Source organism: Pinus tabuliformis, chromosome 9 (assembly GCF_031772625.1).
Source record: "Pinus tabuliformis cultivar Carrire ecotype Pingquan chromosome 9, CPIR1, whole genome shotgun sequence".
NCBI lineage: Eukaryota > Viridiplantae > Streptophyta > Pinopsida > Pinales > Pinaceae > Pinus > Pinus tabuliformis.
This window is the reverse complement of record NC_142307.1, coordinates 64,686,603-64,701,715: the sequence shown is the minus strand read 5'-3', so window position 1 is coordinate 64,701,715 and position 15,113 is coordinate 64,686,603. Positions and strand designations below refer to the sequence as shown.

General features: G+C 36.7%; 2 protein-coding genes and 1 pseudogene across 3 annotated transcripts in view; 2 read left to right on the top strand and 1 right to left on the bottom strand.

Annotated features, from left to right (window-relative positions):
- Positions 1–1,570, bottom strand: part of LOC149147131 (uncharacterized) — a 176,062-nt gene extending 174,492 nt beyond the window's left edge. The window contains exon 1 of one of the 2 annotated variants that reach the window (XM_089439451.1): positions 1,243–1,570. The gene's annotated coding sequence lies outside the window, so the exon portion shown is untranslated. The remainder of the gene's footprint in view (positions 1–1,242) is intronic. The other variant, XM_089439450.1, reaches the window with a different exon arrangement.
- Positions 1,571–4,741: 3,171 nt separating this feature from the next.
- LOC149147130 (CRS2-associated factor 1, chloroplastic-like) lies at positions 4,742–6,857 on the top strand (annotated as a pseudogene).
- On the top strand, positions 6,748–9,117 carry LOC149147129 (E3 ubiquitin-protein ligase UPL1-like). The gene is made up of 4 exons (XM_089441724.1): positions 6,748–6,909; positions 7,839–7,985; positions 8,610–8,835; positions 8,927–9,117. Exons 1-4 carry the CDS (start codon positions 6,748–6,750, stop codon positions 9,115–9,117), a joined length of 726 nt encoding a protein of 241 aa, XP_089297850.1.
- Positions 9,118–15,113: the final 5,996 nt, after the last annotated feature.

Below are 15,113 nucleotides of genomic sequence, written 5' to 3'. Positions count from 1 at the left end.
GATCTATTCATTCAACTTGTCCTGACAATGAACCACACTGGTTGGTTCGAAAAGCATCGACAAATGAAATATCATGTGATTTACACTGAAAAATCTCTCATAAACTTAATATGGATCACAGAAGCCTCAATTCAACAGATGTGATTTTTTTCAATTAGTCATGACGGACAAGGATACTAAGGCGGGGGAATATGAGTACACTAGAGGTTCACCCTGTGTGATTGGGCTGTATATTTGTATTTTGGGCTTCAGTAGGGATATACAGTAAACCCATGATCATATAACCAAATCTTTGGAGAATATGTAGTTTCTCAAGTATTCCGAACTACTAAAATTCATAAAAGATTTTGAAAGATACATTCAGTATTATTTACAATAGCATTGCACATAAAATGATAGATATGTTGAGCCTTACCTCACAAACGTAAGAACAAAGGTACCTAATATGTATGGAGCTAGTTTGAGCCTCAGGCCTCACTAAATCAAAAAGTAAAGGAGAATCCAATAAATCTCTAATTTGATTGTGTTTCATTTGCTGAAACAATGGATATACTATAACAGACTCTCACTACATAGAAAGAATAATATTAATTCAACAATAACACTAATGACTTAACACATTTTTATGACACCATGCCCAAGACTGACATTTTACAGAGACCGAGATAGCCTTTATAATATCCTTTTATACTCACCCAAACAACAGCACTGTCAGACCAATAAAAAAAATGATGGGACTGTAGACTATTAACGGGACGTAGCATTTATCATATATCCTGAATGTTTTACCCTTAAATAGATACCCATAAATGGATTATGATTATCCATTAATTCTGACAGAACATATTCAGCCATACTGATCTCATTGCATGCCACTTGTCGCCTCCAAACACCCTAATTTCCTTAGACTGCTTTTATTCTATCTTAACCCTTCTTCGAGGGTTGAACCCTGGATGTACAGCACCCAAAATGCCTTAATACTCCCAACAGAAAACCTAAGCGTTGACCAAAATTCGCCTAATTTTTTTTATACTCGCAGTATCAATTAAAACAACAAAACACCGCATTTGTCAGTAGATCACAATGTTTATTATCAAAATGGTAAATAGATAAATAACAAATATATAATATACCAAAAAAATAATAATAATAATGAACCATCATTAAATTCAAGTGAAAATTCTCAGAAGTTAGGCATAAATTTTGCGAATTTCTAATTCTGGAAACCAAGCATCATACTACCTGTAACATGGCGGCATTAAATTACCGTGTATGAAAGTAGCATGAAATCTTCTCATAGAATTGGAGCTCTGATCCGCTTGCTTTGCCTGGCAAGGCCCTTTTTCGATACTGGACATGAATATTGGAATTTTATGAGCATGAATTGTTGTATATAAGAAATTGGCAGTTTTTGAAGGGGGGAATAAGACACTGCGTATTGTCAGTTTTGTTTCTGAATCTCCTGGGTGTAATAGCTATCTAAAGAGACGCTGCGTCGGAATTATACTGTAGAACTGGATCCGGCGCCCTGTGATGAATTTTCAATTTTTTTATCGGTTTTGAAAGATAAATCTACCTTATACAACGTTTTATTTTTAAAAGACAATATGGGTGCACAATGTTATTATTTAAAAATAAAAAATAATTTAGATAGATTTTTCTTTCTGCATTGTTTTATATTTTTATATTTAGTATATAAAATATTTTATTGGCCTATTTATTTCTCCATTTTCATTTATTAGACCGATAATTCGATCGATAATCGATAGGCTTTTCTTTTGAATCAGTCGATCTCTGGTGACTGGTTTTGGTCTAAGTGTCACTTAGTATGTGTCTTATATCAGTGGGAAAGAATTTCAGAGGACAAGGGTTGCAATCTCTTTGGTGAACAATTGCTTAGTCTATGTGGGGCCTTTGATTATTCATTTGTAATGGCTTGACTAGATGGGCAAAGTCTGGTAATTTCAATTGCAATGCTTACAATGGAGCAAATGTGGTAGATTATGTAATTCGCTTGCATGGTTTGTGTGAGAAAATGGAAGAAGTTTTGGTTGGAGATCAGCTGTGGGATTTGAAATCAGATCACAAGCCAATTTATTTATGTTTCTCTTGGAAAAAGTCAAAAATTCAGTATGTCCAACAAAATCTCCCACAGGGCAGAATTCTTTTGACCCCAGAAAATTGTAATACCTTCAAAATGACGCTAGAGAGGCTCTTTGAGAAGGAGAAAAATACAATTCACAGCCTTCATAGTCATGAATTAACACATTTAATTCAATGTGCACTTGCAAAGTGCAAAAGAACAAAAATTAAGAAGTCTGAAACAAATTGTTTTCCAGTTAACACTTGGTTTAACAAGGAATGCAAAAAGGCAAGGAGAATGTGGAAAGAGTCAAACAAGGATAACATAAAGCTCAAATCTTACAAACAGTTATTAAGCAAGAAAAACGTTGATTTCATGGTCTCAAGGAGGGAAGAACTAATCTTCTTTGGGAAAAATAATCCCAAATTATTTTGGAAGGAGCTCCAACTGAAAAAGATACAAATTGGAAATAATATTACAGCTTCTAAATGGTTTGACTATGCAAGACAGCTCTATGAGCAAGTTCCCAAGGTTGACCCTCCCCCCTTGGTCAACACTGATACTGAACTCTTCACAGTACAAGAGGTAAAGATGGGTATCAAGAAGTTGGGTGTTGGAAAAGCAAAAGACTTAGCTGAACTCCAAGCAGAATATCTAAAGTGGGGCTCAAAGATTCTTGCACCTCACATTACAAAAATCTTCAACAACATCATACAACAAGGGCTCCCCACATATTAGACAACTAGTCTGGCAATACCTCTTTTCAAGAGCAGTGACGTCAATAATCCCTCCAATTATAGGACCATCATGATAAACCCTTTGTTTGCAAAGCTATTTGGAAGCATGCTAGAAAACAAAATTAACAAGTGGGCAGAAGAAAGAGATAAGCGTGCTAAAGGGCAAGCAAGTTTTAGACCTAAGCATTCCACAGTTGATCATTGCATAACTTTAAGGCACATCATTGAAAAAGTTTGGGAGAAAAAGGAAGAAGTCTTTTGTTGCTTTGTTGATTTTAGAAAAGCGTTTGACTCGGTTCCTAGGGATAAACTTTGGCAGAGAATGGAGGAACTTGGGGTTCCTAAAAATTTGAGAGCAGCTGTGCATAGGCTGTATGAAGAGGTAAAAGTCAAAATTAGAACTTCAGCAGGCATTTCTGAAAGTTTTAGAAGTGATATCGGGGTCAAGCAAGGTTGCCCACTATCTTCTACCTTTTTTGGTTTATATATCGACAAGCTTGAGGAGTGGTTAAATTCACAAGGGGGTGATGGTATCTATTTGTGCAAGTTTGTTATAAGGCTTCTTTTGTATGCAGATGACCTTATTCTGATTGCTAAATCGGCTCTTGGTTTGCAAGAGCACTTATTATCCCTTGAGCATTTTTGTAGAAGTGTGAGGATGCAAGTCAATATCAGCGAAACGAAAGTAGTGGTCTTCTCTAACAAAAGAAAACATAACCAACAAAGTTCTACTTTGAAGGCAACATTTTGGAAGAAGTTGCGGATTACAAATACCTCGGAATTGACTTCAACAAAAATCTAAGTTGGAATGGTTGTAGAAAGAAAAGAACTTTGGGGGGTTGGAAAGCATTTTATGCTTTTCAAAATAGGTGTAGAAAGGCAGAGTTATGGGACTGGAAGACCACTCAAACTCTTTTTGGGCTTCTAGTGATTCCGGTGATTCTCTATGGTTGTGAACTGTCGGCTAGCAGTACCTCCGACATGCAATGGAGAGAAATTGAGAAAATTCAGAAGCCTTTGATTACAAACAAATTTAAGATTAAAAGTGCAGTTCCTTATAATATCTTGCTAAGTGAAACAGGGACTGCTCCTATTGAAGCAATTGCTATGGTGCGAATCATATGGTATTTAAAACAAATTGAGGAAATGGAAGAGGGTAGATGGCCTAAGGTTGTCTTTAATGATAGATTGTGCAAGAGCGAAAAAACTTGGATGCAGCGAAATAACAAATGGTTTAGTAAATGGGGTATTTGTTTGAACATGTGTCCCATAAACAGCGAAGAGATAAAAGCTTTTGTTATGGAAAAGTTCCACAAACGTACTTGGGATAAGGAGCTAGGAAGAAAGAAAAATTACTATATTGAAGTGTTTAATCTCACTCATAATCATCAACCAAAAGCATACACAGAGGCCAATATCTCTTGGAGAGCCAAAATTCTTATTGCTCAGTTAAGGACTAATTCTCATCAACTCCGTTGTGAAACAGGGCACTGGAAAAGCCCAAAGGAAGTGTGGGAGGAAAGGGTATGCATTTTTGGTTCTTCCGGAAAAGTGGAAACAGAAAAACATTTCATTTTAGAATATGAGGCCTTCAAAGACAACAAGGAAAGTTATGCAGATACGCTGGCAGCTAGCTCTTGGGACAATCTATTTAGCAAGGGGTTTGTCGAGAAGTTGGGAGAATTTATTGTGAAGCTTCATAGAAAAAAAGGCTGAATACATCAAGCAGATGAAGAAGCAATCTGTCCCATAGGCTATCTTTAACCTCGTGAACGTTAAAATAACTTCTCTCCTTCTTTCTTAGTATCTGTTTGACAGCTGTACACAAATTTTTACCCACCCTTCTGCTCTCCCACCAACTCTAAAATGCATCGCCCTCTTAAAATGCCGCGCTCAGATGCCTCTGTCTTAACCATTCAACAGAAAATGGTTAACTATCCGCCTTAACAGGTTGGGTAGTTAGTAATTAACCAGGTGCTAGCAGCAATTCACAACAGTGCCTCCTTCGATCTTTTCTCCTCGTCCCCTGCAATTCCTCCTCTTTCCAACACAAAAACCAACAATAATTATCATTTCTGACTCCCACTCTGCCCACTCTTCCTCCCCTCCTTCATAAGAAGCAGCACCAGCATCAGCACCATAACCAGGAGCAATAGGAGAATGGAAATTCAGGCACCCAATCTGTTTGTGATAATATCGAAGAAGAAAAGGCAAAGCGCCAGGGGAAGAGCAAGAAAGTGTACAGATACATGGGTCACCATACAACCAAGCTAGGGGACGACCAAGGAGTCACAGTCGACAGCGACGGAACATCATACAGAGTAGAAGGGGCGCCATTCGAGTTCAAATTCAGCTACACCGAGACCCCTAAGGTGAAGCCTCTGGCCCTCAGAGAGACACCCTTCGTTCCCTTCGGGCCGCCCACAGTAAACAGGCCATGGACTGGACGAGCACCTCTTCTGAAGAGCAAGAAAATGCTTCCCGAGTTGGATTCCTTCAACCCTCCTCCGCCCGGCAAGAAGGGCGTGAAGTACGTCCAAGCGCCGAGCTCTTTTCTCATGGATAACGGCCCCAAATATTATACCAGAACCCGAGATGAGATACTGCGGGAGCCTTTGTCGAGGAACGAGATTAACGAGCTCGTCGAGAAGTGGATTCAGGGAAATTGTCTAGTTAATCTTGGAAGGGATGGATTGACACACAATATGTTAGAATTGATCCATACTCATTGGAGACGTCGACGGGTTTGTAAGATAAAATGAAAAGGTGTTCCAACAGTAGACATGGATAATGTTTGCTATCATCTGGAGGAGAAAACTGGTGGAAAGATCATTCGTCGTGTTGGTGGAGTAGTATACCTTTTTCGGGGCCGGAACTATAATTGCAAAAACCGTCCAACTTTTCCCTTGATGCATTGGAAGCCTGCAACACCTCTCTATCTGAAGCTGATTGAGCGAGCTCCTGCTGGGATGACAATAGAAGAAGCAGATGCATTACGAAGAAAAGGACGTCGTCTACCACCCATTTGTAAATTAGGAAAAAATGGTGTCTACTTTAATCTTGTCAAAAATGTCAGAGAGGCTTTTGAAGAATGTGATCTGGTGCGGATAAATTGCCGAGGAATGAAACCTAGCGATTAAAAAAGGATAGGTGCCAAACTTAAGGAACTGGTTCCTTGTGTGTTGCTTTCGTTTGATAAAGAGCATATATTAATGTGGAGAGGTAGAGAATACGCACCTAAGAATTCTGAAGAGCGAGCCCTGGTTTCTTCTAAGTCTGCTAGTGAAGTTAGTAGAGATGATTCTACTGATTCTGAAGTCTTTGTTATTCAATCATCTGGTAAGAAATTATTCTCTGGAACTGGGGAATTGACAACCTCTTTAGAGACAGGATCACTGAAGCACAACGTTGTTACATTATCCAAGGATGTTTCTCGTGAAGGTGTGATTGTGACTAGTGAACATAACGGATCTTTACAAGAAGAATTGGAAAAGTCATCTTTTTCAGTGCAATGTAAAGAGTTAAACTGGGTGAAAATGAGGATGCCTTTAAGCAGAAAATAAATGTTCAAACACATAATGGTAATGGCACAGATACTTCCGAAGCAGAAACAGGTTTAGAGGCAGGCTATTCCAGTCATAGTATGCTATCTATGTCTGGTTCTACATGTACAGCACCATTTTCTAAGACTGAGAAATGTTAAAGGCAAGTGAACTTGAATGTGCTTCAGACACAGGATTGAGGTCCAGAAATACCTGTCCATCTTTTGAATATGTAGGTTGTGATTCCTCAACGGCTGGTGTTGCTATTGTTGCTAATTCCTTGAACACATCATCTGGTGTTGCTATTGTCGCTAATTCCTTGAACACATCATCTGAATCGTTACCTTCTTCAACAACAGGTGTCATCATTTCAAATACTAAAAGTATGGAATGTATCAAGGATGACAGTGTTCATTTATTATCACAGATTGATGCGAAACAGAAGATGATGCATCAAAGTGATAATTTGTTTGGAAACAAAATTCTGGTTGATACAGAGTGCAATAGGTGCAATAAAACTGCTCAAAGCATTGAACTCTTATGGATTGTTAGTTTAAATCTAACAATCTCGCCTTATAATTTATATTTTTCACATTAAATGATAAAATGATAATATGATAATATTGTTGAAATGATATCTCGTTTATGGTACTTCCAATCTTCTGGATCGTGAGGTTTCTTGATATTTCATTTGGTAGGCCTAGTGGAACTTTCAGTGCGCGATTCGCCCGAATTATTGCATCATTTGCAAACTTCAACGAGGATAACAGATATTTGTATATTTTAAGGGAATATCAAACTTATTTGTATATTTTAAGGGAAATATCAAACTTAAAACCCTCTTTCAGATTAATGATCCACTAAAGTTTAAGAGAAGCATTACCACAGGTCCTACTACAAATTTGAAGTAGGATAGATGTTCGGTTTGAATAACTGAATATTTTGGATTTGGCTGAAATGTAGATTCATTTGAAGTAGGTTAGATGTTCTGTTTGAATAACTGAATAACCTCTTTTGAGATTAATGATCCACTAAAGTTTAAGAGAAGCATTACCATAGGTCTTACTACAAATTTGAAGTAGGATAGATGTTCGGTTTGAATAATTGAATATTTTGGATTTGGCTAAAATGTAGATTCATTTGAAGTAGGATAGATGTTTTGTTTGAATAACTGAATATTTTGGATTGGGCTGAAATGTAGATTCATTCTCAAAGGTGATGAACAATAGAGCACCTTTGTCAAAAATTGCCCTAGAAAGTAATTGGTACCATTCTTTTGTTAACCCACCAGCATCAATGCTCTCTTCTCCTTGAAATTGCATTGATAGGTGCCCATTAAGATCTTTATTGGAATGCATCTGTAACTGATGATATGAATCTTCCAGCAAATAAGCTCGACGAACACAAATACACAATGGTGCAGAGGGAACATGCATATGTTGCCCTCTGATCTTTTGTTGATTATGTTCTTTACAGGTTGCAAAAGCATTATTAGATGGCCAACTTCTAGATGTCTATTTTACTCGTTCATTTTACAAGCACATACTTGGTGTGAAAGTTACATATCATGACATTGAGGCTATTGATCTTTCTTATTGTAAGAATCTGAAATGGATGTTGGAGGTATGTAGCAGTTTTTGGTGTTACTTTTTTTAATAAATTTTTCCTTCTGGAGCTACCATGTGTCTTTTGCTCTATGAACAATCCTCATATTAACATAGCATTTTAATTTTCTCTTTTTATTAATGTAATACAAGTCACTAATGAATTAGATAATGTATTCCTCATTTTAACGTCTAAATTCTCTTTATTCTAATAGAATGATATTAGTGACATCCTTGATTTGACATTCAGTATACATGCAGATGATGAAGAGAAACACATTCTATATTAGATTAGAATACAGAGGTATTATTTGTTTTCTACTTGGTACACTAATCTATGAATGCCATTTATTGAAACTTTTTATTCTAATAATTTATTCTACACAAAACTTTTCATTTTTGTATCCTTGAAATTTTCACAGGTAACAAACTGTGAACTTATACCTCGAGGAAGAAATGTAAGAGTTACAGAGGAAAATAAACATGAATGTGTGGATCTTGTCGCTAAACATCGATTAACAACTGCCATTCGCCCTCAAATCAATGCATTTATGGAAAGTTTCAATAGATTAGTACCAAGGGAACTTCTTTCGATCTTCAATGTCAAAGAGCTTTCATTTTTGTATCTTTGAAATTTTCACAGGTAACAAACTATGAACTTATACCTCGAGGAAGAAATGTAAGAGTTACAGAAGAAAATAAACATGAATATGTGGATCTTGTAGCTGAACATCGATTAACAACTGCCATTCGCCCTCAAATCAATGCATTTATGGAAAGTTTCAATGGATTAGTACCAAGGGAACTTATTTCGATCTTCAATGACAAAGAGCTTGAGCTTCTGATTAGTGGACTTCCTGAAATTGACTGTAAGTAGTTCTTCGTTGAATATATTTTTCCTCCTTTTTGGTTAATCTTGTAAGATAACCTCTTATTCTTGCAACATATTTGATCTTGCAGTTGAGGATCTCAAAGCCAATACAGAGTACAATGGGTACACTTCTGCATCTCCAGTTGTCCAATGGTTTTGGGAAGTTGTTCAGAGTTTTAGTAAGGAGGACATGGCACGTTTACTGCAGTTTATCACTGGGACATCTAAAGTATTCATTTTTCCTTTGAGGAATATTAACCATAATTTTAAAGCTTATTAAAAATAAAACTTATAAACTCTTGTATCCTCTCATTTGGGAATTTGTATTTATGCTTAGTTTGCCATCTCTACAATGATAATGCAGCCTAAAAATTGTTATTTAATCAGTACTTTAAAACTGGCATCCTCTCATTTGGGGATTTGTATTTATGCTTAGTTTGCTATCTCTACAATGATAATGCAACCTAAAAATTGTTATTTAATTAGTACTTTAAAACTGGCAAGTTTGTTGTTTCGGTTTTCGTTTTTTTGTGTGTCACACTTTAAGATAATCTATGTATTTTCATTAGCTATGTGTTTTCATTAGAGGAAATGTACACAGAATTGCTTTTTGAAAAAAAAAATTTATAGCCTTTGTTCATCCAACACTTAATCTTTATTAAAAAAATTCATTATTATGTATTTTAATTGGATTATATATGAAACTAAAATAGCACCACTTATCATTCATATGTAAATTAAACATTCTAAATAAATTTTAATTAATTTTATATATATATATACTATAGATTTTAACCAATCATTTTAATTGAATTTAAATGGTAGTTTCCAACAGTGGTTATTCTCTATTTTTTTATATTTTGTTAGAAATATATCAAATGAATGTTTTTAGTTTGAGCTCTAGAATATATATATATATATATATATATATATTTAATTTAAACAATTATATATAAATATGTACAATTTATCATATATAATAAAGGTCTATAAAACTAAAATATCATCTTTTACAATATCTATATAAAATTTGAATTTGCCAATACATATGGCATATGGCATACATATCTACAAATGCGTTTCTATTTTTTTTTGTTGATAAGTGGGTGAATCCTGAAAATCACGCTTACCCTATCGCTGAGAGGCCACGACTCAGGGTCATCTAAGCCGTCAAAGTCACCCGGGGATCACACCCGGCCTTTTTTTTTTTGTTGATAAGTGGGTGAATCCTGAAAATCACGCTTACCCTATCGCTGAGAGGCCACGACTCAGGGTCATCTAAGCCGTCAAAGTCACCCGGGGATCATACCCTATCGCTGAGAGGCCACGACTCAGGGTCATCTAAGCCGTCAAAGTCACCCGGGGATCACACCCGGCCTTTTTTTTTTTGTTGATAAGTGGGTGAATCCTGAAAATCACGCTTACCCTATCGCTGAGAGGCCACGACTCAGGGTCATCTAAGCCGTCAAAGTCACCCGGGATCACACCCGGCTTGAGCCGCACCAGCATGGTCATGCTGGATTTTTGGTATCGGTGAGACTAGAACCGGTGACCTTTGCTTACGGAGCGCCTTAACAGTGCGCTCCTTCACCGACTGTTCTAAATCTCTTTGATATCTACAAATGTGTTTCTCATACTATTTTTTTAATTTAAAAACTTATGGGCCTCTCTTTGCATTTTTTTAGGCAATTGCTAATTTATAGTATATAAAACTATCACAACTATGTGATATCTATATATATATATATATATATGCAAAAGTTTAATATTGATCATAATATCCATATTCCTATTAATAAATATATACTAATAATTAAATATTATTATAATCATTTTAAAATAGCTATTGTTATTATTAAATCATTATTATTATTATTAAGATTAATATTACTATTATTATTAATTAATACCAATTTAGATCCATTTTAACTAGGGATCCCTAATTAAGATGGAGTTAGGCTCATATAATATATGTAGTTGACATTGAAACATTTTAAAATGTTAAAACATGTCCCTCATCTTTTTTCTTTCAAGCATACGTTTAATTATTTTTATTAATGATGATGATTAACGTCCACTAAGACAAATGTGGCCTATCGGATCTCAAGAAAAGAAAAAGAAAATAAAAAGAATTTACTTGCGATTCTTCAAAATCTTGTTTCTATTATCAAAGAGAAGGGAAAGAAGTGCTCAAAGATCACTATAGTTGGCTTGGCTTGGCTTAATAAGTCAAGAAGGTTGGAAGTGTGGCAGATGTTAGGGAATTGAGAGCGGATGTGAGTAAGAGTCGGGCAATCTAAAAAGAAGTGATTTTTATCTTCCACCTTCTTATTGTTGCAAATCTGATAGATTCTATCTCCCCAGGGAGTAGACCACCACCCGATTTCACTTTGAAGCTCATGAGAATTAGTTCTTATCCTAGCGATGTTTATTATTTTCTTAGTGTTGGTTAACATAGTGATCAAAATTGGATCCTAAAAACTCTCTAAGTTTTCATCGCTGTTTCAAATTATGTTAAAAGATTCAAGTCCTAGAAAAGATCAAATCTATCAGAAGGAATCCTCGTAACAGTTGCATTTGTGGCCAGAGCGGAGCACCGAGGTCCCTCGGTTGAGCGCACAAATCATTGGTCCATGGTAACGTGCACTGGCACAAACTGGAAAAACCGAAGGCCAAATCAAGAAACGGGAGTGGTTTTTGATACGTGATTACAGGGCGTCCCCCTCAGTGAAGGAAAGCCCCGAAGCCCCTGGACCCGAAATCACTATAAAAAATGGAAAAGTAATTGTTTCGGTTTCGTAGCGCGGGATTCCCCAAACCGGCAGGATATCGGAAGGCTTCGAGGCGGTAAGCAGTTTTGACTGAGTCCCGCCCGATGCCACACATCGAGCGACACGCGTCCGATGGATGAGAGAGAAAACTTCCCACATCGGACAAGTAAGCACCGTGCGACTTGTCTGCCCGATATGAAGGATGACCGTAGGATCTAGGGGGCCCAGATCAACAGTGAAGATACGTCCCGATGACTAGCCGGATTTGACAGGTCAAAAAGAAAGATGACATGGGATTTGAAGTCCGATGTGGATGATGAGTTGGCAAATGATTCATGATTCGCGGGCGATTTTGAAGCAAATGGAATTAACGGCCAATTAAAAATGATTCAAGAAATCTGACACCCAGTTCATTGGGAAACAGGTGGCCACCTCCTTGCGAGGCGTTACCTAGTGATGATGACGCAGAGCAGAGGAATTCGAACAGACAGAGGTGAGGAAACCAGAAGGCCGGGAAGCAAAAACGAACAGTCTAAAGAACAGACTAGCTTTAAAGCCATGACCTGACAGAAGCAGAGAAGACAACACAGAGAGGCAGACAAGAGTTAGCTAGACGGAAGAAGCTAATAGTAGAGAACAGAGAGTAGAAGTCGAGCTGACTTGAAGGCAACATCGAGCCAGACAGAGCCAGAGAGAGTCAGAGAGTCTGTGTACTCCATTGAAGGCTTGAGAAGTTCAAGCAAACTCCTTGGCATAGGCTTGTCATACTACTGTGACCCTCAGAGGTTGAGTTTCAATAAGGAGAGTCTGTGCACTCCATTCCTACTGACTTCATCCTGTTTAAGTGAGTCTCGAATCGAGCTCACTGTTGTGAAAACTCTGCTTGAAAACATAATAGAGAGGCCACCACTAAAAGGTTGGACTAGGGGACGTAGCCCAAGAGCATTGGGTGAACTCCTTATTAAACTTGTTTTGTTTACATGCTTGATTGTTATGTTTTCTCTTATTGCCTCAGTGTCTATGTATTCTAGCAATCTTATCGATCCGTTGCATAAGTAACATAGGCACATCCATGCAGATGAGTTTGTAATACCTTTAATTCTTTGTCATGGATAAATTCTAGATCACATAGAGAGATCATTTTGGTTATCAAGGGTGGGGGTGATCACTTCCTTACAGTATCTTAGCTTCCTTTTACCCTCCAGCTCCTTATCACCCCACATGTTGTCCTTAAAATTGGAGGTAATAACATCTTTGACACTATCCTTGCTTCCCATGATGATCTCCTCCTTAATCCCCCAATGGTTGAGCCAAGATTGGGCATCCTTATACCACCGCACTTGAGGCAAAGGTGGGGCTTTTGACTAGAGTTAGGCGCAATTTTCGAGAGCCTCTTGGGGTCCATGTTGTTTATTTCATATCAATTCCATATTAAGCATTGAAAGAATTAAAAATTAGAAAGCAACTATTAATAGAATAAGAATTCTCTCAATCTCTATATATGTTTCATGTTAAAATATTTTACTCAAACTCCCTATTGAAATATTCATGTTAAAATCTTTTACTCAACCTCCCTATTGAAATATTTTATTTTTAACCCACGTTAAATTTTCTTTGTTACTAATATTTTTAAAATCTTATATATCAACTCCATATTAAAATGAAATAAATTACACACCTCGCTAGTTATAAAAAGGGAAAATATAAAAATAAAAATTAAATTAAATTAAATCACTTTATTTTCCTATCTATCTATATATATATATATATTTGTTAATAACAGCATCAAGAACATTTGGTAGACCGTTTTTAACCATCTAGAGTGTTTATTTTTTTAAATGTAACATGTAAATTGAATGTAGAATCATATTAAGTAGTAAAGAAATTACATTTTTTCCTCTTACTAAAAAGTAAATATATTTTTTTTTACTTTCGGAGACTTTATATCTCTATCTAAACTTATATAAAATTAAGCTGCAAATTGAAATATTTTAAATATGACCGACATTAATATCATTTGTTATTATTATTTTTAATTTGTTAATTTAAAGTATTATTTTAGTATTTTAAATGTAACGATATGTAATAGCATCTCTCCCTTAATGGGTTATAGAGTGCCTCTCTACGTAATTATTATTAAATATTTAAATAATTTAAAATTAAACAATATTAAATCATTTAAATAATATTAAATATTAAATAAGTGACGCAAACAATATAAACTATGCTTGCGCTACTCACTTAAGGTTTCTTCAACCTGCACTGATCTGAAGCTTCTACAGCCTCTACGTCAGCTCGCATGGCACCCCCTAGGGGGGCAAATGGTGGCCCCTCTTACAAGTCAGTGACTGTCAATCGCTTTAACCAACAACCACTGCAAATTGGCACTCCTCGCATGCATTCTCAGCAAGCCAAGCAAACAAAATCGTCAAGCTATGGCCATAAACCAACAGCCACTCCAATGCAGGATTCACCTACCAAATCAAGCCAAAATTCGAGTCCCTGTCGGCCGCAAGCTCAGGAAGTCCCTCTTCTTGAGATCCCGGTGGAAAAATTAGGATCCACCATTGAAAGGATGAAGGAAAGAGTGTTGATCTGCAAATTCATCAACTCCTGGCAAAAAAAAATCTTTGCTCAATTGGCTAAGGAGAAACTGGACCATTAAGGGAGATGCATAACTGAAATTAGGCTCACGAGGTTTTTTCACAGTAATATTTAACAACATTGAAGATAGGGACAATATTATGCAGGGAGGACCCTATTTCATGAACTTTGTCAGTCTCTTCATCAAACCATGCATTCCAAAATTCAATCCGGAGAAGCAAGACTTTTGCAATCTTCTAGTATGGATTAGATTATATTCCCTGCCTCAGGAATAATGGGACCCATAAATCTTAGCCCACATTGGAAACAATTTGGGAGAATTTGTTATGCTCTCAGACATAATGAAGGTAGGAAGATATACTTCCTATGCAATATTGTGCATCTATATGGATCTCACAAAACCCCTCCCTGCCAGTATTCATCTTAGATGTGAATATGAGATTTGGGAACAATCGATAGACTATGAGAAAATCTCGTTCAGATGTAAGCATTGACATGATTATGACCATCTCCTCAAAGACTACCCTAAGAAACCAACAGCTCGGGAGGTGAATCAAGCCAACATGAATTCCCAGTCATGAGATGAGGGCTTCAAAACAATGTTTGGGCAGAAGCGGGCTACTAAGCGGAAGGGTGATCCTTCAAACCCTTCGAATGTGCAGAACAAAAATAGTTTCTCAGTTCTGCAATTGGATGAAACAGAGGAACCAGAGGCAACTAAGCTATAAGCCACATAGACAAATTTCAACTACATAAGAACAAGGAAACCATTGAGACATTAAACCCGCCTCAAAATACTCTCTATCCCACGGAGGAGTATCCGTCTCTGATGGAGGAAGAGGACCTACAAGATCCGAAGCTACAAGCAATGGACCTGTAGTAGATAGTCGAGGAGTGGCAA

What these genes read in the sequence shown, in the direction of transcription:
- LOC149147129 (XM_089441724.1), top strand. Translation starts at nt 6,748, where the DNA reads ATGGAATGTATCAAGGATGACAGTGTTCATTTATTATCACAGATTGAT. An exon ending in GCATTGAACTCTTATGGATT is followed by an intron (nt 6,910 to 7,838) that starts GTTAGTTTAAAT and finishes TGTTCTTTACAG; the next exon opens with GTTGCAAAAGCATTATTAGA. An exon ending in TGGACTTCCTGAAATTGACT is followed by an intron (nt 8,836 to 8,926) that starts GTAAGTAGTTCT and finishes TTGATCTTGCAG; the next exon opens with TTGAGGATCTCAAAGCCAAT.